At 56.2% G+C, this 24,298-nt stretch overlaps 10 protein-coding genes across 10 annotated transcripts; 6 read left to right on the top strand and 4 right to left on the bottom strand.

The window, feature by feature from the left end:
• Positions 1–492: 492 nt before the first annotated feature.
• UV8b_05560 (uncharacterized protein) lies at positions 493–5,154 on the top strand (the record flags this gene model as incomplete). Its single annotated transcript, XM_043143057.1, has 1 exon — positions 493–5,154. One exon carries the CDS (start codon positions 493–495, stop codon positions 5,152–5,154), a length of 4,662 nt encoding a protein of 1,553 aa, XP_042998990.1.
• A 944-nt stretch (positions 5,155–6,098) lies between these two features.
• UV8b_05559 (uncharacterized protein) lies at positions 6,099–9,530 on the top strand (the record flags this gene model as incomplete). Its single annotated transcript, XM_043143056.1, has 1 exon — positions 6,099–9,530. One exon carries the CDS (start codon positions 6,099–6,101, stop codon positions 9,528–9,530), a length of 3,432 nt encoding a protein of 1,143 aa, XP_042998989.1.
• Positions 9,531–10,754: 1,224 nt separating this feature from the next.
• On the top strand, positions 10,755–11,279 carry UV8b_05558 (uncharacterized protein; the record flags this gene model as incomplete). The annotated part of the gene is made up of 1 exon (XM_043143055.1): positions 10,755–11,279. The coding sequence occupies one exon, from the start codon at positions 10,755–10,757 to the stop codon at positions 11,277–11,279; it is 525 nt and encodes a 174-aa protein (XP_042998988.1).
• A 792-nt stretch (positions 11,280–12,071) lies between these two features.
• On the bottom strand, positions 12,072–13,473 carry UV8b_05557 (uncharacterized protein; the record flags this gene model as incomplete). Its single annotated transcript, XM_043143054.1, has 3 exons — positions 12,072–12,721; positions 12,830–13,207; positions 13,368–13,473. 3 exons carry the CDS (start codon positions 13,471–13,473, stop codon positions 12,072–12,074), a joined length of 1,134 nt encoding a protein of 377 aa, XP_042998987.1.
• Positions 13,474–14,127: 654 nt separating this feature from the next.
• UV8b_05556 (uncharacterized protein) lies at positions 14,128–15,865 on the bottom strand (the record flags this gene model as incomplete). Its single annotated transcript, XM_043143053.1, has 4 exons — positions 14,128–14,249; positions 14,379–14,780; positions 14,869–14,926; positions 15,020–15,865. 4 exons carry the CDS (start codon positions 15,863–15,865, stop codon positions 14,128–14,130), a joined length of 1,428 nt encoding a protein of 475 aa, XP_042998986.1.
• A 1,220-nt stretch (positions 15,866–17,085) lies between these two features.
• UV8b_05555 (uncharacterized protein) lies at positions 17,086–17,265 on the top strand (the record flags this gene model as incomplete). Its single annotated transcript, XM_043143052.1, has 1 exon — positions 17,086–17,265. The coding sequence occupies one exon, from the start codon at positions 17,086–17,088 to the stop codon at positions 17,263–17,265; it is 180 nt and encodes a 59-aa protein (XP_042998985.1).
• A 780-nt stretch (positions 17,266–18,045) lies between these two features.
• Positions 18,046–19,392, bottom strand: UV8b_05554 (uncharacterized protein; the record flags this gene model as incomplete). Its single annotated transcript, XM_043143051.1, has 4 exons — positions 18,046–18,621; positions 18,687–19,008; positions 19,077–19,111; positions 19,183–19,392. 4 exons carry the CDS (start codon positions 19,390–19,392, stop codon positions 18,046–18,048), a joined length of 1,143 nt encoding a protein of 380 aa, XP_042998984.1.
• A 937-nt stretch (positions 19,393–20,329) lies between these two features.
• UV8b_05553 (uncharacterized protein) lies at positions 20,330–21,508 on the top strand (the record flags this gene model as incomplete). The annotated part of the gene is made up of 2 exons (XM_043143050.1): positions 20,330–20,467; positions 20,522–21,508. The coding sequence occupies 2 exons, from the start codon at positions 20,330–20,332 to the stop codon at positions 21,506–21,508; spliced, it is 1,125 nt and encodes a 374-aa protein (XP_042998983.1).
• Positions 21,509–21,769: 261 nt separating this feature from the next.
• On the bottom strand, positions 21,770–22,280 carry UV8b_05552 (uncharacterized protein; the record flags this gene model as incomplete). The annotated part of the gene is made up of 3 exons (XM_043143049.1): positions 21,770–21,876; positions 21,940–22,122; positions 22,226–22,280. The coding sequence occupies 3 exons, from the start codon at positions 22,278–22,280 to the stop codon at positions 21,770–21,772; spliced, it is 345 nt and encodes a 114-aa protein (XP_042998982.1).
• A 269-nt stretch (positions 22,281–22,549) lies between these two features.
• On the top strand, positions 22,550–23,958 carry UV8b_05551 (uncharacterized protein; the record flags this gene model as incomplete). Its single annotated transcript, XM_043143048.1, has 2 exons — positions 22,550–22,846; positions 22,915–23,958. 2 exons carry the CDS (start codon positions 22,550–22,552, stop codon positions 23,956–23,958), a joined length of 1,341 nt encoding a protein of 446 aa, XP_042998981.1.
• Positions 23,959–24,298: the final 340 nt, after the last annotated feature.

Genomic DNA, 24,298 nt, shown 5'->3' with positions numbered 1-24,298 from the left:
CAGGGTTCTGCAGGGTTGTGACACTATCGAGTCTTGAAAATGAAAAATGAGGAGATTCGAGAATGAGTGCGTAGACGTCGTAAGCACGCGGCAAGGAATTTTCGTCATGGGCATGGCTTGTTGGCAATTGGCGGGGTCGTACGGGTCGCCACGCCAAGAGCAGGGGTGCGGAGTGCAAGCTGCACAGTGCGCGGTCCTGTGGACGTACCAGACACCAGACATCTTGACCGCACTCCACCCCACTGTGCAAGCCCAGACCAGGTTGACGTGTTTTGCTTGTGCCTCAACTCTAGTGCCTGGAACGATTGGCATCCTTAGCTTCCTACGGCGTTGTACTGGAAAGCCAAAAATTTCAATCTTTCCACGCATGAACCTTCGAAATGGCTAGCATTTTAAACAACGATTTTACGTACTCGTCGCCTCCCCGCGGCTTGGATCAACCAGTCCTTTGCCAAGTTGCGTTAAACAAGGAAAGGAGTCCCAAGCTCGACAATGGCCGAGAAACAAGGCACCGAGTCTTCGTCTACCGACCCTAACCAGTGTGTCCTCATTCCGCTGAAACTCGACGCTTTTGTCTTCAATAAACCCGTCTGTGATGGCATTCCTCCTCCAATCCCCACATCTGGAACTGCTTCCGCCTTTGACGCTGTCGGAGCCAAGATCGCTCCCATTGAGCAACCCAATTATACTTTTCTTCGCCTGAACAGCAGCCTGGTTCAGCCAGATATCCAGAACCCGATTGACTTGTACAATTCTTGGCCTGCAGAGTTCAATTCTCGATTCACCAACCTGGGGTCGGAGAAAGCCATCCAACGCAGAGTTGGTGTGTATCTTCACTGGACACTCCCCCGTTTATTTCGAAGCGGTGTCGCCGCTGCCGGCCATGATGCCGTCAAGAGCCAGAGTTTTTCCCAGGCCCGCGCTTCTAGGGGGTTATCGAACGAACAAAAGGCCGTCGATTTCGCACCACCAGTGTTTCCTTCAGTCCCAAACCGCTGGCTTGTCATTCGGCATATCGCTGATGAGACGAGCATTTTCCCAGAGTCTGCGCGGAGTCAGGTCCCCAAGTTCGCTGCTTGGGTGGTTGAGAGTGATAGGATGTGGGATCTGAAAGACCTTGATGTCGATGTGGACTTGCAGACAGACGTATCACCATTCATCGCAGCTGGAGATGGCAGCAATGATGAAGATACCGTATCGAAACAGGCAGAGGTGTTCATAGGGAAAAAGACTCCCCTCCAAGAATGGGACGAGTTGTACGAACCCCCATCTGCGGTGAAGGAAGGCTATGTGATTGAGTTTGATTGTGTCAAGGATAAGCCACCTCAACCGCAGGCGGCTAGGTTTCTCCCTCACTTCAGCCTCCTGTCATCTTCTAATCCGCTATTTGCCGACTATCAACCCCACAACTCCAATGTCTTCAGCATGTGTGACAACTTTGAGTATGCAAAGGGTCAATTTCTCTCTCGGGCATCGGCGCATTATTATGTCGTGGGCTGGAACGCCAAGCCGGCCGATGACTTGTTCACGGGACCACTGCTCGGCAACCAGCCACAATCAAGAAAGGAAAGACTCAATGCACTGAAGCTGAGAATCAAGCTGGAAGACTCTGACGGGAAGCAAATGAATGATGATTCTGTCGGCAAAATTTTCGAAACCTGGTTGAAGGATGAGGGGAAAACTCGAGCAGTGTGTCACGGCGCAATGTATCAGGTTGATTGGAACTCGGAGAAGAAACCTGACATTGTCCCTGCGGACGGCTTCTGCACCCAGCTAAACAGTACAATACCTCTGGCGGTCGGTACAACACCGCTCGATGCTTTAACAACGTATGCCCGTGCTCATACCTGTCTGGCTCCTCCTTCAGGCCTTGGAAATGGGGGCAACGGTATGGAGGACAAGGATCCAGTCACAGTCCCCAAGCTGGAGAGGTGGATCACTGAGCTTGAGCGTCATCTCTTGTCTCGAGACGACGGCGTGGAATCGCAAAATCAGGCCTCTGATTTCTTATACAACTGGAACTTTGTCCGGGCCGACGGCGGCCAGCGTTGGAACGCAGCTGGAATGGAAAAGGGGTCAGATCGCTCCGGCGGCACCCCAATAGAACTGATCGAGACGCTTCGAGGGCTGAACCTAGAACAAGGCTTGCTAGATGCGAGCCTCCGAGCTATGGTGCGACTGAGAAAAGACATGTTCTCGCTCTGGTGGCAATGTGTGACTGATCCATTGTCGGGGGAGAAGGAAAACACCTACAAGGGGCTGGTCTCCGAACTGGAAAAAAGATTCAACAAGTTAGAAGCTACAATGAAAGCCTGCGACACTACAATCCAGGACAAGTTGGCTGTAGTCGGGCAAAAAGTCAAACCAGGGGCCGCTGCCACCTTTTATCAACAACGCGACCCGACCTTACTCGTTGGCGGTGTCAATTCTGGCTGGCAACCAGACTACTTGGATAAGCTTTTGGTGCGACTCGACGAGCAGACGCTCGGTTCCGACTCTGATCGTACAATTTGGGGCGACTTTGACAAAATGCTTGCGTCAAAGTTGCCCAGCGGTGCCGTACAAAGTTCAATCAAGGCACTGGTCTCCGAGTTTCTGTTTCTGGGACGACCGGATGTGAAACCCAAGATGGATGCAGGGGAAATTCCAACGACCAAGACGCCTCCTCTGTTTCATGATCAACTCTCAGTCAGAAGTCACGCGGAGACGTCATCGGCTGCCGTGTTAGAGGGACCAATTCCACCTCCCGCGCCACCTTCTGCTTGGCGGGACAGGTGGAATCGTAGTCAGCCCTGGTTTCCATTGTTTTTCGAATGGGAAGTAGAATACTACCATATTCCCTTTGAGGATTGGCGCCTTTCAGCGCAAGGAAGTCGCTCGTCAACACTTGCCCAACTTCGATACGGCATTCCAGGATCAACAAAGCTTGGTAAGAAAAACGACCAGGACCTGGACAAGAATGCCATTCAAGGCCGGGCTCTTCTTCTTCCCCAGCCAAGCTTCTCATTAGCTGCCAAAATTGAACAGCTGTTCGCCGGTACTCCCAAGCCTATCCTTGACCATAAAGACCCGGGAGGCAACTACGACTACCTCAGCCCTGAAGACAGAGAGTCTTTGCAAAAGGAACTCCACCAATTGGCCTTTCTGTCTGCGCCGTTGGCTGGACTAACAGCGCAGCTGACCACTGTTTTCCAGGGAAACCACATTAAGCCAAACTTGCGTGATGCGCGCACTGGTGGTGTAGAACCCATGGTCGCAGCCCTGAGACCGGGCGCTGGCTTCAACAAGCCACAGCTTCGCATTATTGATATCCAGACCGATGACACTCCCTTTTGTAACTCTGTCAAGTCGTCTACTACTGCGTACTCCCTTTTCAAACCAGCTACTCATGGACAGTTCAGGTTCACAAAGATCAACATCATCGATAAGTTTGGTCAGGTAATTCATGCTATTGACCCCACCCCTGACGAAAAAAGTCGGCAACCTGTATGGCCATGTATTTCGGAGTGGTATGCTCCGCAGCTGAAAGACGGACCGGACAAGCATCCAAATGTCATTGACACGTCCGAGTCGAAAGAGGAAATATCGGGCAGGAATGAAGAGAAGCAAGGAATACGAGAGAAGCCTCCCCAATGCCCTCCTGGGCCTGCACCAGAGGCATGCGAGTTCATGCAAATACCCCCTATGATTAACCAGCTCTCTCGCCTCAATTCATCGTTTGTGGTGCGATCGGGCAGCGAAAAGGAGACCAAGGACGGTGAACCTAAGACCATTGCTTCTACTGGTCTCGGCGCAGCGATTAAAACCCCCTTTTGGCGTCCAGCGAATGAGTGGGAAAATCCAATCTGGGGCTGGGTCCTTATCAACTACGCCAACCAGGGCATTCAGCTCTTTACCCAAGACGGGACATTTTATCGCGAAGTCCGTTTCGGCGGACCAAAAGGTGCGCAGAGCACACCTGCGTGGCTTCCCTTCAGACCACCGTCCGACAAAGCACTAGATGCCCTGGCTGCGCAGCAAGGGCCATCAGGATTGAAACCCGAAGTCATGCAACTCCAACGTCTGGCCACCCGCTTAGGTGGCGATGTTGAATTCATGCGTGCGTTTTGGAAAATGATTGTTCACGCGACGGAAAACATGCAACCAGCGCCCGAGGCCTACGCAGGCTTTACCAATGCGGCCCTCGTTGGGCGACCACTGGCTTTGGCTAATGCCGGGTGGTCTTTGGAGATGGCTGCCGATGAGTTGGTCACGCAGGCTACTGGAGATCAGCCGGTGAAGAGGAAGCTCCTCGGACCCAAAAAGAAGAAGGGCGAAAAGAATGGGCATGATTGTGACAGCGATACAGAAGAACACGATCCCGATCCCTCAAGGTATGCTTTCAGGGTCAAGATTGGCGATAAGCAACGTGGGTTTGACGGTCTCGTGGGAGTTTTCAAATGCTCCAAGTCCCTGGATCCCGAGACATCACCAGACCTCGGCGTCAACATGGACAAGCTATATTCTGATTATCTCTCGAAAGAGGAGATGGAAGAGCAAAACAGCATTGTCCCTACGCGTCCCCTTGTCCTTCGCTCACACTTTGTCGACCCCCTGAGCGCCTCGGACTCGCTCGACTTTTACAACAGGCGAAATGAGAAATTGTCCATCCGGTCGCTGCTGCTGGATCCCTTTTCCCCAATCCACGCCTATTCGGGAATCCTTCCTGTCCGCGAACTCTCCCTTCCTCCGTGGACCTGGCAGGGCGCCTTGTCCAAGATGAAGGCCTTCTTCCACCTGGGGCCGCTCGTACTCACCAAAGACGTTCCGGGGCGCTTCGAGCGCGACAGGGAGCTTACATCAGACAGCCCCGTCGTGAAGGTGCCAGACGTGAGGAAAGGAGAAGGCTACGTCAATGTACCTGCGTTGGCTGAGGGAGCTTGGGTGTGGCTCCAGCCGTATTACGTTGACAAGGACAGTGGCAATCCAACACCGGCAGAGGGGGAAGTATGCAGCGTCGATGACGGAGAAAAGGAGGCACTGGAGCGATATATGGTGCTTCCCACCGCTGCCGAGGATGAAAGAGCCAGGTTCGAGGAGGGGCCGGCCACGACTGTAGAGGGATACTTGATGAAAGTAGGCGATGGTAAAAAGTCCAGCGGCGGAGGTGAGTAGATTGTGCCTGAAACACTGCAAGGGATGGCGAAGTAGGTATCGAGGCGAACTTTGTCGGGCCGAAAGACGTGTCTGGTATTGGGTGTTGGGGAGTGCATAAAATCATGTGCTGCGTCATGCCATCCGTCCAAGCTGCGGCGGGGGGCGCTCCTCTGTTCTACAAGGCTCATTTCTAGGTGAAAGGAGTGGTCTACTATTCCTGCCTAGGACTAGTAAACTGCATCTCGGAAGTACGCAAAAACCAGAGTGGCATCACACCATAATCGGGTAGTCATTTTCTCCATGCTTGATGTCTGTGGATGTTTCCTGTTGAAATTGCTACATAGGTACATACATAGCACATTCCCACAACCCTTGTAGCGTGCAAAGGGACCTATGTAGGCGCCTGCCTGCATTAGGTACGCGGCTAAGGGACCGGATCCGCTGAAGTGTGGGGCGGTCATGGGCGGGATGGGATGTGGGGCGGCCCAGCTCAGTCCTACCGCACAGTCTCGGCCCGCGTTGACACACTGTGGTGTCGTTTGCCAACTATGTACCTACTGTAATGTGATGAACGACGCTCCTTGCTCCTTGCTCCTTGCATCGCGGATTAAACCCAGTCCTCTTCCATAAACTACCTAGGTGACGCCAACGCCTCCATCGCCAAGCCCCATGATTAGTATTCAGAGACTCTAACGGCCTTCAGCCTCTCATCCGCGCTTGTGTGAACCCAACCCTGAGCGCCACCATGCCAATAACTCGCTCGACCTTGGCACCGTTTCCGCTAGGCAAGCATGAGGAGATCTGGAAGCAACCTGGTTCACAACTCGGCTTTATCCCGTGTGCATCTCTGTCCAGCCCGTCCCCGAGCACATCATGTTGCTTCCCCCTCCCGCCCATTTTCCTGGGCGGTTCCGGAATGTTGCAAGGCGTCGTGTCTCCGTTGACGACTACAATCGCGGACAATGCCTTCCCATCACAGGAGGTTGATACACCGACATGCCGAGCGCATCCTCTCACAAATCCCCCGTGACTTGGCCCCTGGAGAAGCGCGCTTCTATTCCTTCTACTCGCCATCACTAATTGGCGGCGTCCATACCGTGTCTGTCTCTCAGGACATATCAGCCCCCCCGGAGCCCTACAACCCTGACAGATCACGTCGGACGACAAAACTCGACGAGTTGTCGCAAAGTTTCATTGTCGTCGCGCCCAAGTTCACTCTGCCTCCCAATGCGGTCGACTCGGTGTTTCCGGGACCGGGGACAAGCGCGGAACACACCGTGCTGCCGCATATTGTGTTGAAGGATCCGCATCTGCCGTGGATGCGGAGTCCGACGCATATTCCCGCCGGCGAGGACGACAACAACACGAGAAGTCAGACAACGTGGCTTGCTTTGCTGATCTTCTCCGTGGAGGAGCTGCAGATTCCCCCAGAGACAATCCAGAGCGTTCTACGCCAGGTCCCTCCGGATGTGAAGCGAGAACAGAGCGAGACCTTTGCTCTACGCATGCGAGCTCAGGACACTGCCAAGCTCCAGGATGTGGTGAACACGACCGGCTTCAGCGCCCAGCTGAACGCGAGAGACGCCACCGAGCCAACCGAGGTCATCCTGCTGCCCGGCCAACTATTCTCGTCGCTCTTTGTCGATCCCGGAACCGACAAGACCAAGCTGAACACTGCCGGCTACAAATACATGGCTCACGTGCGCCAGGTAGCCACTGATGGCATGGCACAGGCGGGATCGGAAACGGATGAAGCCATGTTCAGCGTGGTTGTCAGTCGCCGTACGGGACCCATTGACGCCGAGCATTCGAGCATGATGATTGCTCATCTGGTTTCGCTAGACTGGGATGGCGGGGACGGCAAAGAGAGCCAAGTTCGACTTCCCATCCCCAACGACGCGCGTGTGGCCATGACAAGCCTGTATAGTTGGACATATACCTGCCTCCCGTCCCTGAACCAATCTAGCCCCCTGGACCTTTTGACGAACCTGGGCGAGCATCTGACTGTTCTCCGCGCCGGCGAGGTAGCAGCACCGTCCTCGCAAAATCACGACCTCGCAAATGCCAATGACGACGAGGCGCTCTCCGCGATGATTGCCAAACGCCAAGCTGACGGGTACGCTCTGGCCCGCTGTCGCACCGTCACCGGCGAAGTCACGGCAAGCATCATACGCGGACCTCTGGTTCCCAACCAGGTCGCCCGTCCCCTGAGGGAAAAGTTTGTCATGCAATCGAATTTCGGGAGCGACTTGGCTATTTTTGACCAGGATTTTGGGCTGCTGGACCAGACATATTCGACAGCGTGGCAGCTTGGCAAGACGTTGGCCATGGCCGACGACGCCTTTTGCGCAGCTCTGGCAAGGCTGCGAGCTGGCGGCCACGAACGTGGCTTGGAGCGCGCCAAGCAGGAAGTCCATGTCCTGATGGGCCAAGATGGTTACTTGAGGAGGCAGAAAGCAGCAGACGGAATGGTGGACCTGGTAAGGGGATTGAACGCCCTCAACACCCGGCTGCACGCCCACGGTCGTGCAGCCACGGCTGTGGTCGAGAACCGCTGGAGCGGCGACGAAAGCGCCAAGGCCGCCATGATGAGTGAAATCGACCTGCTGTCGCAGAACTCGCCTCATCTTGCTTCTCGGCTGGGGGCCCACACCGACGAGGCAGTTCTTGGCTTCGCCATGGCAGAGGCAGGCGAGGACGGCAACGAGGTTCTCTACAACGAGTACAACGTCGCCACGAACCCAGACTACGCGTACGTCTATTCTTGGGTTCTCGACAAAGCTCATCTGGCCAACATCCCGGCCCACTATCTCCTCCCGGACCGGGCGTTTCTGCCCCAAGAAACCCTCCGCTTCTTCTACGTAGACGCCAACTGGACGGATGCGCTGATCGACGGCGCTCTCAGCCTGGCCAACCACTGGGGTGCTACCCCCGACAAGGACTCTCCGCGCACGGCAATCAAAAAGGCAATCAACGAGCGCCTCAGAACCCCCGACGACGCTCTCGGGGGCTGGCACGTGCCGATGCCCCGTTTCGGGTTCCTCATGCGGAGCCAGCTTCTGGTCCAGTTTCCCGACTTGGCCGTCGACGTCAAGTTTTCGGCGACTCGCACCCGGCCCGTGTCGTCCGAGGGCGTCGGGGTCAGCCCCCCGGCCAACACGCCGGCCAGACAGCCCATTCTTGTGCAGAAGAGGATCGCGCCAGACACCATGTACTGTCTGTTCGACGCCGAGCCACCTGATCTCAGGAGAATCACCTTCACGATGCCCCCGCACCAGCAGTGCTTCACGGTCGGCCAGACTTTGAACAAGTCGACGCTCAGCGTCATTTTCAAGAAGCTCTACACGACTGACCAGCGTCCGCCGGACCACCAGCCTGGCCAAAACTTGGGAAGGGTGGATTTTCCAAACGACGGCAAGACTCCCGTGTTTGACTGGCAGTCCCGCACCCTGGATCCAGCGGCCTTCTCGACGTATCTGGTGGCCAGACTGGGCCGGAACAGGGAGTCGGAGTTTTCCGACACGATGCCAACGTCGGCGGTCTCGGGCTTGCAGCTCAACAACCCCATCCTGCAGCTCGACGTGGGCGACGTGTCGGCCCAGACGTCGGGCAGCGCATCGCCCGTGTTCCAGCTTTCCACGCCGACGGCGGACGCGCCAGCCGCGCCTCCAGTGCGCGCTCGAACGCCGCTCCGCGTGGCATCGTCGGCCACCAGACACCCTGGACGGCAGCGCCCAGCATCGCCCCCCCGAGACGCCGAGCTCCTCGCCCGGCACCGCCGGGAGCATCCGCAGGCGGCGTTGCGGGCGCCTCCCGGCTTCGGCGCGGATACCTTTGACCGGCCCCGCTACTCGGTCGGCGTCTACGCGGTCAGCAGCCGAGACCGCAGGTTCATCCCGTCCGACTCGCCCGTCCCGTACGTCGACCTGGTCGTCTCCATCCGCTGGTTCGGAGAGCGGCCCCAGTCGTACCTGCTCCCGCTGACGCGCATGCTGGTCGGGATTCCCTACGGCGATATGCCGCCCGACGTGGACAAGAACCCCAACGCCAAGATCCCGCTGCTGGCCCGCACGGCGGACCCGCCCGTGCCGGCGATGCTGCGCAACCAGCGGCTCAACGTGCTGAAGCGCTGGGGCAGCAAGGACGAGAAGGAGCTCAAGGGCCACGTGGTCTTTGAGCTGGTGCCGAGGACCCAGCCGGGCGTGCAGCTCAGCATGATTCGCGACGCGAGCTTCAGGCTGCCGAGGGCGCAGATCACCAGCTACGCGGGGACCAGGCCGAGGTTTGCGCAGGTCAAGCTGTTTTACGAGTTCTTGGAGATGCGGGGGAAGCCCAAGGTGGCGGATTTTAGCGACCGCGCCGAGGTGCAGATTCGCGCCGGGGTGGACGGATGAATTTGAAGTGCGTGCTTTTTGTGTTGAACAGTTTTGCCTCGTGCCCGAATGGCCGTCGCGGCAGTGCAGCTACGTGAATGTGTGTGATTCCTGTCTGACCTGCCGGAGTGTTTGGAGACGGGGGCCGTGCCGCGTGGCGTGGCGTGGTGCACGGGTCGATGTCCATGGTTCACATGCTCATGAGCCGTGGGAAACCCCCGCGGTAGGCTACGAGTTTGTTTCCGTGCGGAGACTGTGCTGGTTCCCAGAACTTGCCTCTAGCGGATCAAGGAAGTTCATGTCGTCTTTTCGTACACGTTGACCATCAAACGAATCAGCTGTTGGGTCTTCACCCCTCCCCCCCCCTAGCAAGGGGAGCGGCACCCGGCCAGCTCGCGCTGACTTGATGCTCATACCAGGCATTCATTCGACTCCACGCCGTAGAGTTCTGCAGCACAAAACACCATGTCTCGCGGGACCCCGACGACGGCCCAGACTTTCCAACCACTTCTGCTTTTTTCCTATTCCACGACGGGCACCGGTCGTACGACCAAACTGTAATCACCATTGACCTGACACACACCCCCCGGATGCACCGCAATCGCAGGCGAACGCCGCGGCAAACCTTGTCTGGATCATGGCAGACCAGCGGTGCGGTTGAAAAGAAAGCCCCCCAGCGGGAGCGGAGCTGCAGCAAAAGGTCGGGGGGGGGCTCACCGAGAGCGTTTGCCTGCCCTGCCGGCGCAGATGCGACGGGATCTCTCACCAGGGCCCTCGAGGCGAAATACCCGCTCGGACCTCTATTCATCCACCCGCTCCTCTGCGCATGTCATGGGGCATTTACTTCCAAGAGTTGGAGCAGGTGGGGATGCAAAACGTGCGGAATGCTCGGGTGCCACGGCTTCCTTCCCCTTTCCCCTGGCGGAACAACCTGTTGTGATTGCGTATCCGAGCATCCGGGAATCGGGCGTTGGGAGGCTCTGCCTTGGTTGCTGCCCCCCCCCCTCCCACCCGGTCGTCCCGTGGAATTGCGGCCAGACACCCAAGTCAAACTTGCCGCCAGGCACCAGACACCCATCACGTCCTCACGAGGCCCGGCCCGAACCCCCCCCCCTTCGCCGTTACGGCAACCCTGCCCAGCCCTGCCCTAGAGGGTATAAATACCCGGCTTGCGCTGCCGCCGAGTTTTGGACAGACGCCGCCGCTCCTCATCCCGCTCCAAAGCTTGACCTTGACCCGCTCGCCATGCTCACCAACGCCTTGGTCTCGCTCTGCCTCGCCGCGCTCTCGGCCACGGGGGCCTCCGCCGCCGTCGCATACTGTCCCCGCGAGTCGACCGAGCTGAACTGCTACGGAGGGCCTCTCGCCCGCTCGGGACCCATCGACCCCAAGGACCTGGCCTCGATTGCCGACTACCTGCGCGACTACAGCAAGCAGGTCAAGGGGGGCCGCCTGTACAGCATGACCTCGCGCGATGCCCCCTGCGGCGCCGAGTGGACCGTCTACTCCCAAGGCACCGCCTCCCTGCTGGCCAGGCACGTCGACCCGACCAAGAACTCGATCTACGCGTACGAAGACATTGCCGACACCGTCGACGGCGGCTTGGCGGCGACGGGAATGCACTCGGATACTCTTATGTACTGCATGCACGGCGGGGGCTCGGTTGGCATTCACGTCAACCAGAAGAACCCTATTTACTGGAGCGACGAGTACAGGGCGACGGGGGGCACTCCCGAGGGCATCTTGCTCAAGGTTATCCCCAACGTCTAAGTGGGGTGAGGGGGGGCGGGCTTGACTGGACACCGTGCTTGCAGGTTGGAGCTGGGTTGGGCTTGGGGTTGGTCGCCTGCTGGCTGGAGGCTTCAGGCCGTTGCTCGCTCGGGTTTGATTCTCGGCTACATGTATCGTCAAGTTGTCCGATCGGTAGCTGCCGAATACTAGCGCTGCCCAGCCCAGCCTCGGCGGCCAGGTTGACCCTGATGCCCCGGTGTTTGCCGGCATGGACTTTGGTGAACCAGTTGAGGGGCTCTCTTCCGTCCGGTTTCCCCACCGCGTGCCGCTGATACGGCAGCGGCACTCTTGGCTTTCTGCAAAAGTGTAGCTGGTACGGGGTACCTGATCTCGGCGGAAGAGGGGAGTTGAGTGCGAAAGATATATATACAGTAAATGAGCCAAATGCGCGTTTTTCAGCCATTTGCGCGCTGTGGATCTGAGCGTGCCCTGCCAGGCTTAACCCCCTAGTCTCACCTACATTGTATAGTCTCTCGCTGTTGGTGGCTTTTCTGTCCCAGAGCACAACAATCAACGAATGCATACATACATACCTCTCTGCTTTCTTTAAAATCATCAGACAGACTTTGTTAAGATTCCCACGTGCGCGTGTCGGCCCTGTGGGTCTGGTATCCACCCAAGCGACCAACCCCTATTTTCGGATTTCATATTTCATGCGTAGGTAGATATGACGTAAGCGCCCTCGGCTAGATTTTATCCAGATTTACATGCTTTACTCGTCACACGGCGGCGCCGTCGCCTTTCACCTCTTTGCCCCGACGTCGCATCGGGTCACGTACGTGCATCGCGCTGCGCCGGCTTTGCTGCCAAACGATCCTGCATCCACCTTGCGTATATATCCTCCGACGCGCAGGGCTTGTTCAGCCGCAGGAACCGGTTCATGATCATCTGGACGTGCAGCTCGCCCTGCACTCCGTACGCGGCGACGGAACGGTGGGCCGTCTTCAGAACCTCGGCCAGCGCCGCACAGCCGTCGCGAAGCAGCTCGTCCTCCCCGTACGCAAGGAACACGCCGTCGATGGGCACGTCAGCCCACCAGTCCGCAGGAGCCGTCAGCGGGTCGTTCCAGCAGTCCGACGGAGCGCCGCACAGCCAATTGGCTGCCCATCGCTTCACTGCCCTTCTTTCAATGACGTCCTGTCTCTCGCAGACGGCCATGTCCTCCGGGTCGGCGTGCAGGTTGAGCCACGGCGAGACGACGGCCGCGCCGGCGAAGCGGCCCTTGAAGCTGAGCGGCGGGACGCGGGGGTTCGGGTGCCGCAAGTGCAGGGCCAGCCCGAGCAGCAGATGGCCGCCTGCGGAGTCGCCGACCAGGGTCATGGCCGAGGGGGCAACGCCCTCGGCGTGGATGAGGTGGGCGAGCAGCGATACCGCCTGCTGCAGCTGCAGCGGGTATTGGTTTGCGGTTTCCGTCACCAGGCCTGCGTCGACGAGGTTAGCCCGCCAGAGCCTGCTTGGCCGGCTCCCCCCGTTTGAAACTTGAACTCGGGAGAAGAAGGTGGGGGGAGTGTGTACATGTTTCAACTTACTGTACTGCAGCACGTAGACGGCCACGTGTTTGCGAGGCGGATGGAACCCAAACGCAAAGTCAATGTGCGTGGACAGCGCAGGGGCCATGTACCCGCCTCCGTGGAAGAAGACCACGCGGTGGGTGGCGTCTGACGGGCCGAGCTGGTGAGCGACCGTCCCGTCATCGAGCTTGATGCTGGAGTGCCGGATCCCGTGCCTCCTGGCGAAGCGTCGACACGTCGTGGCCGTCGAGGGGAGCAGGTTCTGGATCCTGGCAGGGCTCAGCCGGCCCTGGTAGCTGCGCACGCCGCTATAGGCGAGGTGCTCATAAAGCGAGGCACCGCCCTGGCGGTTCCTGGGCAAGAGGCCCTTGACAGCCTCGCCCAAGAGGATGCAGGCTGGAGGAGTTGGGCACGGCAAAGGGTCAGCCTTGTTTGGCACGGCAGAGGGGTCAGCCTCGTTTGGGGGATGGGCAAGCGGCCGGCATAGCAGGGCCCAACAACGGAGAGAGAGGGGACCCCCCCCCCCCCCCCCTTTCCCCGAGGGAGGAGGACTCACTAATCCACAATGCTTGGCCCAGAGTGAGCAGCCAGCCGCCGAGTCCGAGGTCCACGGGGCGCTCCCGGTGCTTCCTGTGAGGTGCGCCCGCGGCCTGGGCTGCCATTGCGCCGCGAGAGTTGTCGGACAGTTGCGTCGGGGGATCCGCTACGGGCGGTGCTGCGGGCGGGTGGTTCGGCGTGCCGCCGTGTCGAGGCTGGGGGTTGACGACGAGCTTGCGTCGTCTCGAGGTTCAAACAAATTGATGTTTCTTGCCAACTTGCCAACTCCCCAACTCGCAGTCTCTCCCACAGGCGCAGGCCCGCCGCTATTGCGGATTGGATGCATCAGCCCAAGGCCCACTTGCCGCGTGTTCCAGACTGGAACGACCTACAACGACCCCTGGGCTGCAGCCTACCCTACAAGGGTGGTTCTGCACACATTGCTGTGCGTGCATAATCATATACATCACCTATACGCTGGAAACAGGCAAGACCGGTCGGGATGGGTCAAGCGAGCATGCTTTGGCAATTTTAGCACTCCAAATCACGTTGTATTCTTCAGGTTTCATTGTCAACAACTGGTGCGATCGAGTTCCATTGGCCCGCGGGTCACGAGGTGGGCCCATCCTTGCCAGCCGTACACGTGATCAGTTGCCCTGTGGTGAAGGGTACTCTATCTATCTTGGGGCTTTCTATGTACCGAGTCTACTCCTGTGATTAACAAACAGATGGCTTAAACGCTACCGAGTACAGAGTCCTCCGTACCGCGACGGCGGCCCTTAGAAGCCCTCCAAGTCCGGGTTCTCGGCCAAGAATTCCGCCACCGTCCTCATGGTCGGCTTCGCCGCCGAAAACTGCATGTAGTATCCCTCCTCCGACCTCGAAAAGACAATCAGCAAGTCTCGAGGCAGCGTCCAGCGTCAGCGAGGGCACCATGAAATTATATAACAGCAAAAAAAAATCGAAAAAATGAAGAAAAAAAAATAGAAGAACCCAACCAACACACGGCTCGGAATTGGGATGCACTCACACCGAAGGGGCGTCCCCGGCTCCACAGCGTGCCCCAGCACCACGACCTTGGGCTTCTCGCCCTTGCCCTTACCCTCGCCCTTCTCCCTCCTCCTAGCGTCGACGGCCGGGCTAAAGTCCAAGTCCTTCCAGGCCGCGCACCAGTTGGTAACGTGGAGAAATCGCTGCAACGGCTCGCAGATAAGGGTGCCCTGGCCGACGCGAACCATCTCGCGATACACGGTCATCTGGACCTCGATTTCCTCGGGCCGCAAGGCTTCCTGGATGGCCTTGCGGTTTGCCCAGGCGATTTCGCTGGCCGGCACGGACTGGTCGAGCTGTATCTGGGTCGCGGAGCTGCAGATGGCGTTGTGGATAAAGGCCTCGGGTGCGTCGCCTTGCAGCAACGGGATGCGACCGCGGACTGGACGGCGCAAAGCACACGGCGCAGAAAGAATCAAGACACAATTAGCAATCTGCAGCTTATCCCCCGCGGAGATTCGGCAACGTACGGTTTACCGTCTGCGAAAGGGTGTGACGCCATGGTGTTTTCTTGTTTATCCGGGATAACTAAAATCCCCCCGTCAGTTAGCCTTGCCCCTCCTTTCGAAACCTGTTTCTTCAAGAGTGGTACACGTTGGGTGGTGCGTTGGTCAGACGCACTTTAAAGGCAATAGCTGTTACGACGTCTCCGTCGCTGATTCTGGTAAAGTCGCTGTGCTTTTCCGCCAGCGTCTTCGAGTACCGCTCACGCAACGATCGTATCAACGGCAGGGGGATGAACATGACGTGCCGCTTCTCCCTCGGATTCACCGCAAGGTCGAGAATGACGATGATGAGCACGAGAAAGTACTCGACCATGCCGAGTATCCTCTGCTTTCCCTTTCGGCAAACCTCGTGCCTAGGCCAATCGGCATACGGTCTGTCAGCGCCCGGCATCAAGTCGCCCCGGTAGCCAACCATGGGCGGAGGCGTCTTGCCGTCAACCAGCCCCAGCCATGCCCGCATCATGTTGCCGAGGCCCATCTGGTCGCCCAGGGCATGCGGAGCACTGATGCATATAATCGTCGCGTCCTCAAACAGGGACAGGTGGACGTATAGTAGCGGCGCGTCGGGGGGCTCGTCGCGGCGGTGGAGCGGCCACTCAGCAGGCCTGAAGCGCGAATCTACCTCTTCGACTGGCGGGAGGAGCAGCACGCCTCGGTCTTGCGGCGGCGAGCAGACCACGGCGGGGACCTTGTCGATCGAGTGGCCGTATGTCGCGCTAGACCAGTTAAACAGCACATGATGGTCGTCGAACTTGTCGGGAACTTGGTACTCTAGTCGTTTGTCCCGAGGCCGGGAGACGAGCCGTCCGCCCAGCTTGCGCCAGTGATGTCGGATGAGGTCGTCCAGCGCGTTTTTGAGGCGGCCTTGGTCGAGGAGCTCTCGGACGATGAAGAAGGTGCATGTGCGGATGTTGTCTACCGGTTTGATTTGGTCCGTTGGCGGAGCCGGTATGATTTCCATGGCTTGCCGCAATCCCGATGCGGTTGCCAAGAGCGCGAGTCGTTTTGAGACGAGGGGAGTCGGGTGGGTTGGGGAGGGAGGAAGGGGGGGGGGGGGGGGGGGGTGGAGGATAAGAACCGGTCGCTTTTGACGGAGGCGGTCAGGAGCCCGGGACGGGCCATGATTTCGCCATTGAAGCTTGGCCGGGTGATGGAAGTTGCCCTAGTTGTTTGCATTAGGTGGAGCTGCTGTCAGCGCACCATGACGATTTCTTGCGCGACGGCTTCGTCTGCTCATACACACTAGCCAATTGGCAGAAGGCGGTAAGAGATAGATAGCATAGCCTTAGCTGTCGCACCATAGCGGAGGCACTACCACCGCTCCACTAGAGCTAGTCCACTCATTTGTATGATGCGTAGCAAAGGCCACGTATGACTTATGCGTAAGTCCTTACTAGATAGGCCTTTAGCGCAGTTCTCCTTTGTTTCATGTGCACTATCCCATATGTATGCTAGATATGCTATAGAGCACTATATATAGGAGCACACATCGCCCTTGCTTAGGTAGTAATCAAGGGCTATTATGCACCTTCGCTAGTGAGCCCCGCACACCGCGATATTAGCCTTGTCTATCCGTACCTAGGTAGTAAGATAGGGGTAGGGTCCGGTACTGGTACCCAGGGCCTTGTTCCAGGGGTTCTGGGCGCACAAAACAAGGGAGGGATCGCTCATCTACCTCAGGGATACCCGACGGAGCAAGCCGTCCAGCACCGCCAGCCTCCCGCGCCTTCCGAATACTTGCCGGGCATTGCGGCACTTTTCTTTGCAACCAGACGGCCAAGCTTACCGTCACGATGCAGGGGCAGGTCTGAGTTCGAGGGCCCAGGAGCCGGAATTCGCGGCTGGCAGATGCTTGATGATGGGATGAGCACTTGGGTTGCCGATTGCCTTGCCTGGCTGCCAGCCGACCTGGTAGCAACCTACGGCTCAATTAGTCATCCCCGGTGCCACCCACTTGCCATCGCAACCGTTGGCGGCAAATAAGCAGACCCGCACGCACAATGAGGCAACGACCGACCCAGGCAACATTCTGACGCTCAACAATCAATCACCCATGCTTGAAGAGGGGCAGATTTGTGGAATGGAATAAGGGCACCGGGATAACAGGCCTAGTACTAAGAAACAACAGCCGCAAGAGGCGCCAGCTCTCGATGCCCCGGTACGACGAGCGACGCACGCCAGATGCGCGAGAGACGGCCGGGAAAGAGGCACGAGCACGTCGACGCAACTGCCAACGAAGACAGCCTCGATCAGCCCTCCGGCTTCCATCCCCGAAACCGTGAGACGGCAATCACAGCGCCGAGCAATGCAAAACTCGCCGAGCATCTCCGCGTGATCACTCAGATATGCGGGCGAGCATAGCCCGTGAAGACCCGCAGGCTACCCCAAGCGGCTAAGCGCCGCGCGTTGCCGATGCCCCGTGTCGTGGGATGCGCCAATGGGTATTGCGCAATGCATATCGGCTCACCCCGGATTCTGAATTCCAACTACTCCGCGTAGTCTGCCTTCACCCATCTTTTGCACCGCAAAAGTCGGCTTTCGTCCAGGTGCCAGTATTTTCTGTATGAGCATCTTTGTGTGTGAAAAAGATATGGTTTATAGATTGAATGCCAGCTCGTACGGACCAACTGGGGAGCAATTCCCCCCCCTCTCCACCCCAAACAGACTTTACAGGGTGGCATAGGACTTGCGTCTGATGGCGAAGCTTTATGCCGAGAGCCATGATATGGATGGTTGATGGGTTGCCTCTCCAAACATCTCCGAAAACCAGTCGCGCAAAGCATCCTCTTCACGGCCAGTCTTCACAAGAGCATATCCGCTGGTTCGAGATACACAAAGATCAGAGATGGACCTTGTCTGGGAGACTGCATGGTCCGCTGCTGTGAAACGAGCCAAGACACGCAGAAAAACATTGATCAAGTGCCTAGTAGTTATGATTGAAACCGTGTAATACATGCATTACATAAATTTTATGGAAATTCCTCCGTTCATGACGCCAACCTGCCGCCTGACAGGCGTTATATGCATTGCCTCACCAATCCGCCATTTTCGTCTAGGCTGATACAAGACTAACACAGGTGAAAATGATGCTTGCAGGAATAGCAAGCGCTACCACAAATTGCGAGGGGGAATTTTTTTCCCTTACTCGCTGGGCTTGCGACCAACCATGAGATACATGGGGGTGAAGAGTTTCTCACGGCCACCAGCAACCAAGCAGTCCGCAGCAAGCGCCAAGCTGTCGGCAGTCTTCTTGGTACCCGCAGGGGCCAAGCGCAGAGTCTCCAAGAGACCCGCCAGGTTGTGAGCAATGGTTCGACCCCAGGTGGTCATGCGGACAATGGTGAAGATGTCGCCGATGCTCTGGATGTAGCGAAGCTCCCCAGAGAGAGGCCAGTACCAGGGAAGCGGGTCGGGTCGGTCAGCAAGATCTTCAGCACGCAGCAGCTCAAAGCCAGCGGCCTTCATGGCATCCAGAGCCTCGGAAATCTTGCACATGTTGGAAATGCCATCGCCCTGCTCGATGCCGAGACGGATCTTGCGATGGTGTAGGTTCTCGTTGTCGTACTCGTCAGTCATGAGCCATTCGTAAACACCAAAGATGCCCCCGGGCTTGAGAACGCGGAAAATCTGGCTATAAATGCCCTCAAGGGTAGGAGCGTGGACCGTAGCCTCGATGGCGTAGACGGCGTCAAAAGAGTTTTCGTCAAACGACATTTGCTTGCGGAACACACAAAAACAATGAGCACGTACTCCGTGAAAACGACTTTGAAGATGAGACCTACCATGAAATCGCCCTTGACAAAGTCTAGCTGATTCGACAGTCCCTCCTTGGCAGCATAATGGGTAGCACGGTCAATCTGGTAGTCATTGTTGTTTAGACCTGTGATGTGGGCACCGGTGAACTTGGCAATCTCGCGGGCAGGGCCACCAACGCCACAGCCAACGTCGAGAACCTTCATGCCTTCCTTGATGCCCATGCTGTGGGCAAGGTAGTGTTCGTGGCGGGCAATAGCCTGGTAGAATGGCTCGCCGTGGGAGAAGCGGCAGAAGTGAAAGGACTGCCCCCATCCGTACTCGTACAAATCGGTAGCAAGGTTGTAGTAGCTGCGGGACGGGTTAGGGCGGCTTGCACAATTCGATAATTCATCTCGACTGCGCCGAGCCCGACTTACTGTCTAGTCAAGGTGGCGTACTCGGCAGTTCGGGCCTGCATGCAAGTGGTCATATGGTCAGAATCCGCGCATCAGCAAGCGTGCGGATGGATTCTAGTCAACGTACAGCGCGCTCCTCGGCCGTTTCATTTTCGGCAGGCTTGCTGTCCCAATGCTTGAAGTACTCATCGACAGCGGCCTTTTTGGCATCATGACCCTTGGAGAACATGGCAGCGATACCGCCACGAGCCTGAGCTGATTTGCCATGCAAGGCCTTGTTAAACGCAGCATCGCGGGCGTGGTCCTCGCGCTCAAGGCCCGAACCAGAGGCAACCATGTTGAAGGTTGGTGGATAGTTGTGTGTATGTATAAAAGGAAGTCTGCGGCTACGCGAGAGAAGAAGCCAAACTTTGCAACGGTCAGGGACGATAGGACTGGATGGAGGCGAAGTTGGGATGGATGCGGCGAGGAATGCGAACGGATTGGCGGTAGGACGTCTTTATGTTTGTGCTCCCTTTTGCCTGCCTCGACCACATGCAAACCAGTCAAAGTTCAACGGGTGCCCTTGATTTTCCATCAATTGCCCCTGACGAGATGGGGCAAAAGGATGAGTCCCCATTGGACAACTTTCGATACCTGCGCATTCGGTTGCGTTATCCTCCCGCTTGCTGCGTATTCGCCAAGCCGAAATTACCTAAGGCGGGGGTGGGAAGAAATGGGCAGGCGGTGGGTGGGTTGGCGAGTACGAATACGGACCCGAGGTTAACGCTTAGAACTTTCGAAAACCATCTTGACTAACTCCTTGGATGTCGCAGTGCGAAATCATCAATCGTGGGGAGGATTGATTGGTACCTTAACACACTTAATACAGCGCGATAAACTAATGCACTGAAAAAGAGGCGCAGCAGGCTGACCATTTCTTTCTTACTTTTTTTTCTTTCTTTCTTTGGACTCATTTGCGGCATTGTCTATTGCAAATATACCTTTCTTCTTCTATGATCTGAATACTTGCCGAGAGCGATTTGGAATGGTTTTAATCTGCTTGCCACTTTGTGGCTGCCAAAGTACTTGGTAGATTTGATTGAACTGGCGGCGTTTGCAACTGATAAGACCGTGCATTTGCGATCAACAATCCGCACTGTGTTTGTCAGCAGATTTTGTCCTTGGCTGACCTGCGCCTACGCACCTTACTAAATCATCAACGTACGAAGTTAGACAGACCATCGTCTTTGCTTCCTTCTTCACTGTCCTGGTAACGCTGGCACTGCGCAATCATGCCCCCCCAAATCAAACAAGACCTGAATAGGTCAGGATGGGAAAGCACCGACTTTCCGTCAGTTTGCGAAAACTGTCTCCCCGAAAATCCTTATGTGAAAATGCTCAAGGAGGACTATGGTGCTGAATGCAAATTGGTATGTTGACTGTCAACTCTTCGCCCGTCGGATATGCGGCTAACGGCAACAAAGTGTACAAGACCTTTCACAGTATTCAGCTGGAACGGCGCAGATGCTGCTCACGGCCGAAAGAACAAGACCAATATTTGCTTGACATGCACTCGGCTCAAGAACTGCTGCCAAAGTTGCATGCTTGATCTTTCTTTCGGTCTGCCCATCGCGGTTCGTGATGCCGCGCTCAAGATGGTCGCCGCTGGCCCTCAGTCAGACGTGAACCGAGAATATTTTGCGCAGAATAACGAGCAACTGATTGAAGAGGGCAAAGTCGGCACGGAAGAGTACGAGAAAACGGACGACAAAGCGCGGGAGCTGCTACGTCGACTCGCGACAAGCAAGCCATATTTCAGAAAAGGACGCGCCGTCACCGAAGCCGAGCTCGCAGGGGCCAGCGCAGGGGGCAGCGCCGCCGTCGGGTCTGGCGAAGCAGGTCCAGGTCCGGTTCGAACTCGCGATCGCAAAGCAGCGGCAGGTGCCAGGTCACGAGGCGGGAGGGCTCGCCCAACATTCCCCAGCGTTGCGCAACTACCTCCAAGCCCGAAAGACTGGCTTCCACCGGATAACACGAGCATCATGTCACTTTTTGTTACCGGAATAGAAGACGATTTGCCGGAATACAAGTTGCGAGACTTCTTCAAAGCTCACGGCAAGATTAAAAGCTTGGTGTGCTCCCACATGTCGCACTGCGCCTTTGTCAATTACGAAACCCGAGAAGCGGCGGAAAAGGCTGCTGCGGCTTGTCAGGGTCGCGCAGTGATTGCGGGTTGCCCTCTTCGCGTCAGATGGGGTCAGCCCAAGGCAGTTGGCAATATGAACAAGGAAGAGAGAACCCAGATGCTACGCGATGCACGCATGGGAGTCCCTCGGAATCCCCGGTATCCAAGAGCCATTGAAGGGGACTCGCAAGGTAGCGCTTCAAACATCACTGGTCCTGCGAGTGTTGTTGCGGCGCCGCCTGGATCAGAAGATACCCCGAATTACGCAAGTCTCTTGGGGGACTGACAGCAATCTCCTGATTGTAGCTCAGCATGCATGGTGTTTTGGAGTTGGGGGCACGATTTTATTTCATACGTGATAGTTTAGGAATTGGTTGGGTATTCAAGCCGAAGCAGAGGCTTGTGATGTTTTATTTTATTTCATGTGTTTCTTTCTTTGACATTATGATCAAGTTTATCATGACAGGCGTACCATCATAGCTGGATAGATATCCATCATACATTTTTTGTACAGTGTTTACATGCCTTTTCTTAAATCGCCCGAGATTCATCTGCCACTCCCACCACAGCATCCACCACCGCCGATTGCACCGGATCCTCCTGCTTTTATGCTCTCATTGTCGCCCCTTTCGGTATCTTTGTGGATTCGAAGCTCTAACCAATGTCAATTTATTTGATAATTGTGACAAGAGTCTTGCGCCAAGCAATTCGACATACGATACATGTTATCCTCGCCCTCAAGTCTCTTCCCCTGAACAACATTGGCTCGCAAAAACTTGGCCACCTCTTGCGCATGAAATAGAGCTTCTTTAGTCGTCGAATCGCTCGGCTCCATGCCAGATTTTCGTCTAAATTCTTGGCGAATTTTTTGTCGGGCGGCAGCTAAAACTTGCGCATCACCTGTAGGCATTCGAGGTGCGTTTCGTCAGTTGATGTTTTCCTGCGCTTTAGAGACAATCTTTGCGAAAAAAAGAAAAGCAGAAAGAAAAGGAGCGCTACAAACCTTGAAAGGCGACGCGAGCCGCACGCATTAGATTTCTGTATGCCACAAGAGCCATTGTGAGGGCTGTGGTGTTCAGCGCAAAGAACTGTCGCTTCAACAATTACAACATGATGAGAAGCTTGTCGCCCAATCAGCACTGCTTTGCGGAGCCCGAGTTCTGCCGACCTCCGTGATTTCCCCCAAAGTCCAAGTCTAGCGCTAGTTTGGTTTGGGAATTAACCCCACCGAAAAATTGGAGGCACAAAAAAAAAGGTCAAGATTTTATCGCCACTTTTTGCATCAGCAAACTCCTTGGTACGGCCATCTTCTGAGCAACACCTGAATATGGCTACCGTTACACAGGTTGCGGAGCTGCCTTTGCCTATCCTACCTGAGGGATGGAGTGCCGAAAAAGATTTCAAGGCCATTGGGCAGCTTTCTGATGCTGTGCTGCGCAGTATTGAGCCCGTCGGCCCTCACTTCCTTGCCCATGCTCGCCGAGCTCGTCACAAGCGCACCTTCTCCGAAGATGACCGCATCCAGGCTCAAGAGAGCGCGAAGAAGGTTGAGGATGGCGATGAAAGCGACGAAAGCGAGGACGAGGATCCCATGATGTTGCAACGCGAGGCCAAGGATTGGAAAGTGCGAAAAATCAAACAAGCCTACGGAACTTGGACCAAGTGATGAAACTGACGATGCTTACGGTACAGACACAAGATCATTACAAGGTCCTTGGCATCTCCAAGTATCGCTGGAAGGCTACTGAGGAACAGATCAAGAAGGCCCACCGCAAAAAGGTTCTCAAGCATCATCCCGATAAGAAGGCTGCCCAGGGCCACGCCGAAGATGATCAGTTCTTCAAGTGTATCCAAAAGGCCACCGAAGTTCTTCTCGACCCTATCAAGCGCCGGCAATACGACTCTGTCGACGAAGAAGCCGACGTCGAACCTCCCACCAAAAAGCAACTTCAGAAAGGCGACTATTACAAGCTTTGGACTAAGGTGTTCAAATCTGAGGGCCGTTTCTCCAAAGTTCATCCCGTTCCCACATTCGGAAGCGCCGACGCGACGAAAGAACAGGTTGAAGAATTTTACAACTTTTGGTACAACTTTGACAGTTGGAGAACCTTTGAGTATCTCGACGAAGATGTTCCCGATGACAATGAGAACCGTGACCAGAAGCGCCACGTCGAGCGAAAGAATGCCAATGCCCGCAAGAAGAAGAAGGCTGAGGACAACGCTCGTCTTCGTAAATTGCTAGATGACGCCTCTGCCGGGGACGAGCGTATCAAGCGCTTCAGGCAGGAAGCCAACGCCGCCAAGAACAAGAAGAAGCTTGAGAAGGAAGCTGCCGAGAAGAAGGCGGCCGAGGATGCCAAGGCGAAGAAGGAGGCCGATGAGAAGGCCAAGGCCGATGCTGAAGCCGCTGCCAAGGCTGACCGCGAATCCGCCAAAAAGGCCAAGGAAGCCGCCAAGACGGCCGTCAAGAAGAACAAGCGCGTTCTCAAGGGTTCCGTCAAGGACGCCAACTATTTTTCCACCGACGGAGACGCATCGGCGGCTCAAATCGATGCTGTTTTGGGAGATGTCGAGCTCATCCAAGCCAAGATTGACCCTGACGAGATTGCTGCTCTGGCTGACAAGCTCAGTGGTCTTGCCATTGGCGAGAAGATCAAGGCAATCTGGAGTGATGAGGTTAAAAGACTCGTGGAAGCGGGTAAACTCAAGGATGGTGAGGTCAAATGCCTTGCATAGACAGCTTCCTCAAGCATTTCGTTTTTACCGCGGCGGTGGTCATTCTGCGGTTGTACGTACAATATACCACAAAATGTAGACTGCGTTGGACCATACATGGATGAAACAAGTTAAAGGACTGTCAATCGCCCAATCTCGACCTCTTCCTTCACCCTCATGGAGAAAGGACAGACAAAACAGCAGGTCTACATAGCTCGTTGTTTCCAGACGGCTGATCGACTTGGCATTCGCTGGGCTGGAGCTGGCTTCGATCTGGCTTTGGGAGAATGGGCTACATGTCTGAAACCCCTGACTCATGCAGAAGCTACTTGGACCTCAAGTAGTGGATTGATGCATCTTG

The sequence above is a fragment of the Ustilaginoidea virens genome, chromosome 4 (assembly GCF_000687475.1).
Source record: "Ustilaginoidea virens chromosome 4, complete sequence".
NCBI classification, from domain to species: domain Eukaryota; kingdom Fungi; phylum Ascomycota; class Sordariomycetes; order Hypocreales; family Clavicipitaceae; genus Ustilaginoidea; species Ustilaginoidea virens.
The sequence above is the reverse complement of the archived record's forward strand: the minus strand, read 5'-3'. Positions and strand labels throughout refer to the sequence as shown.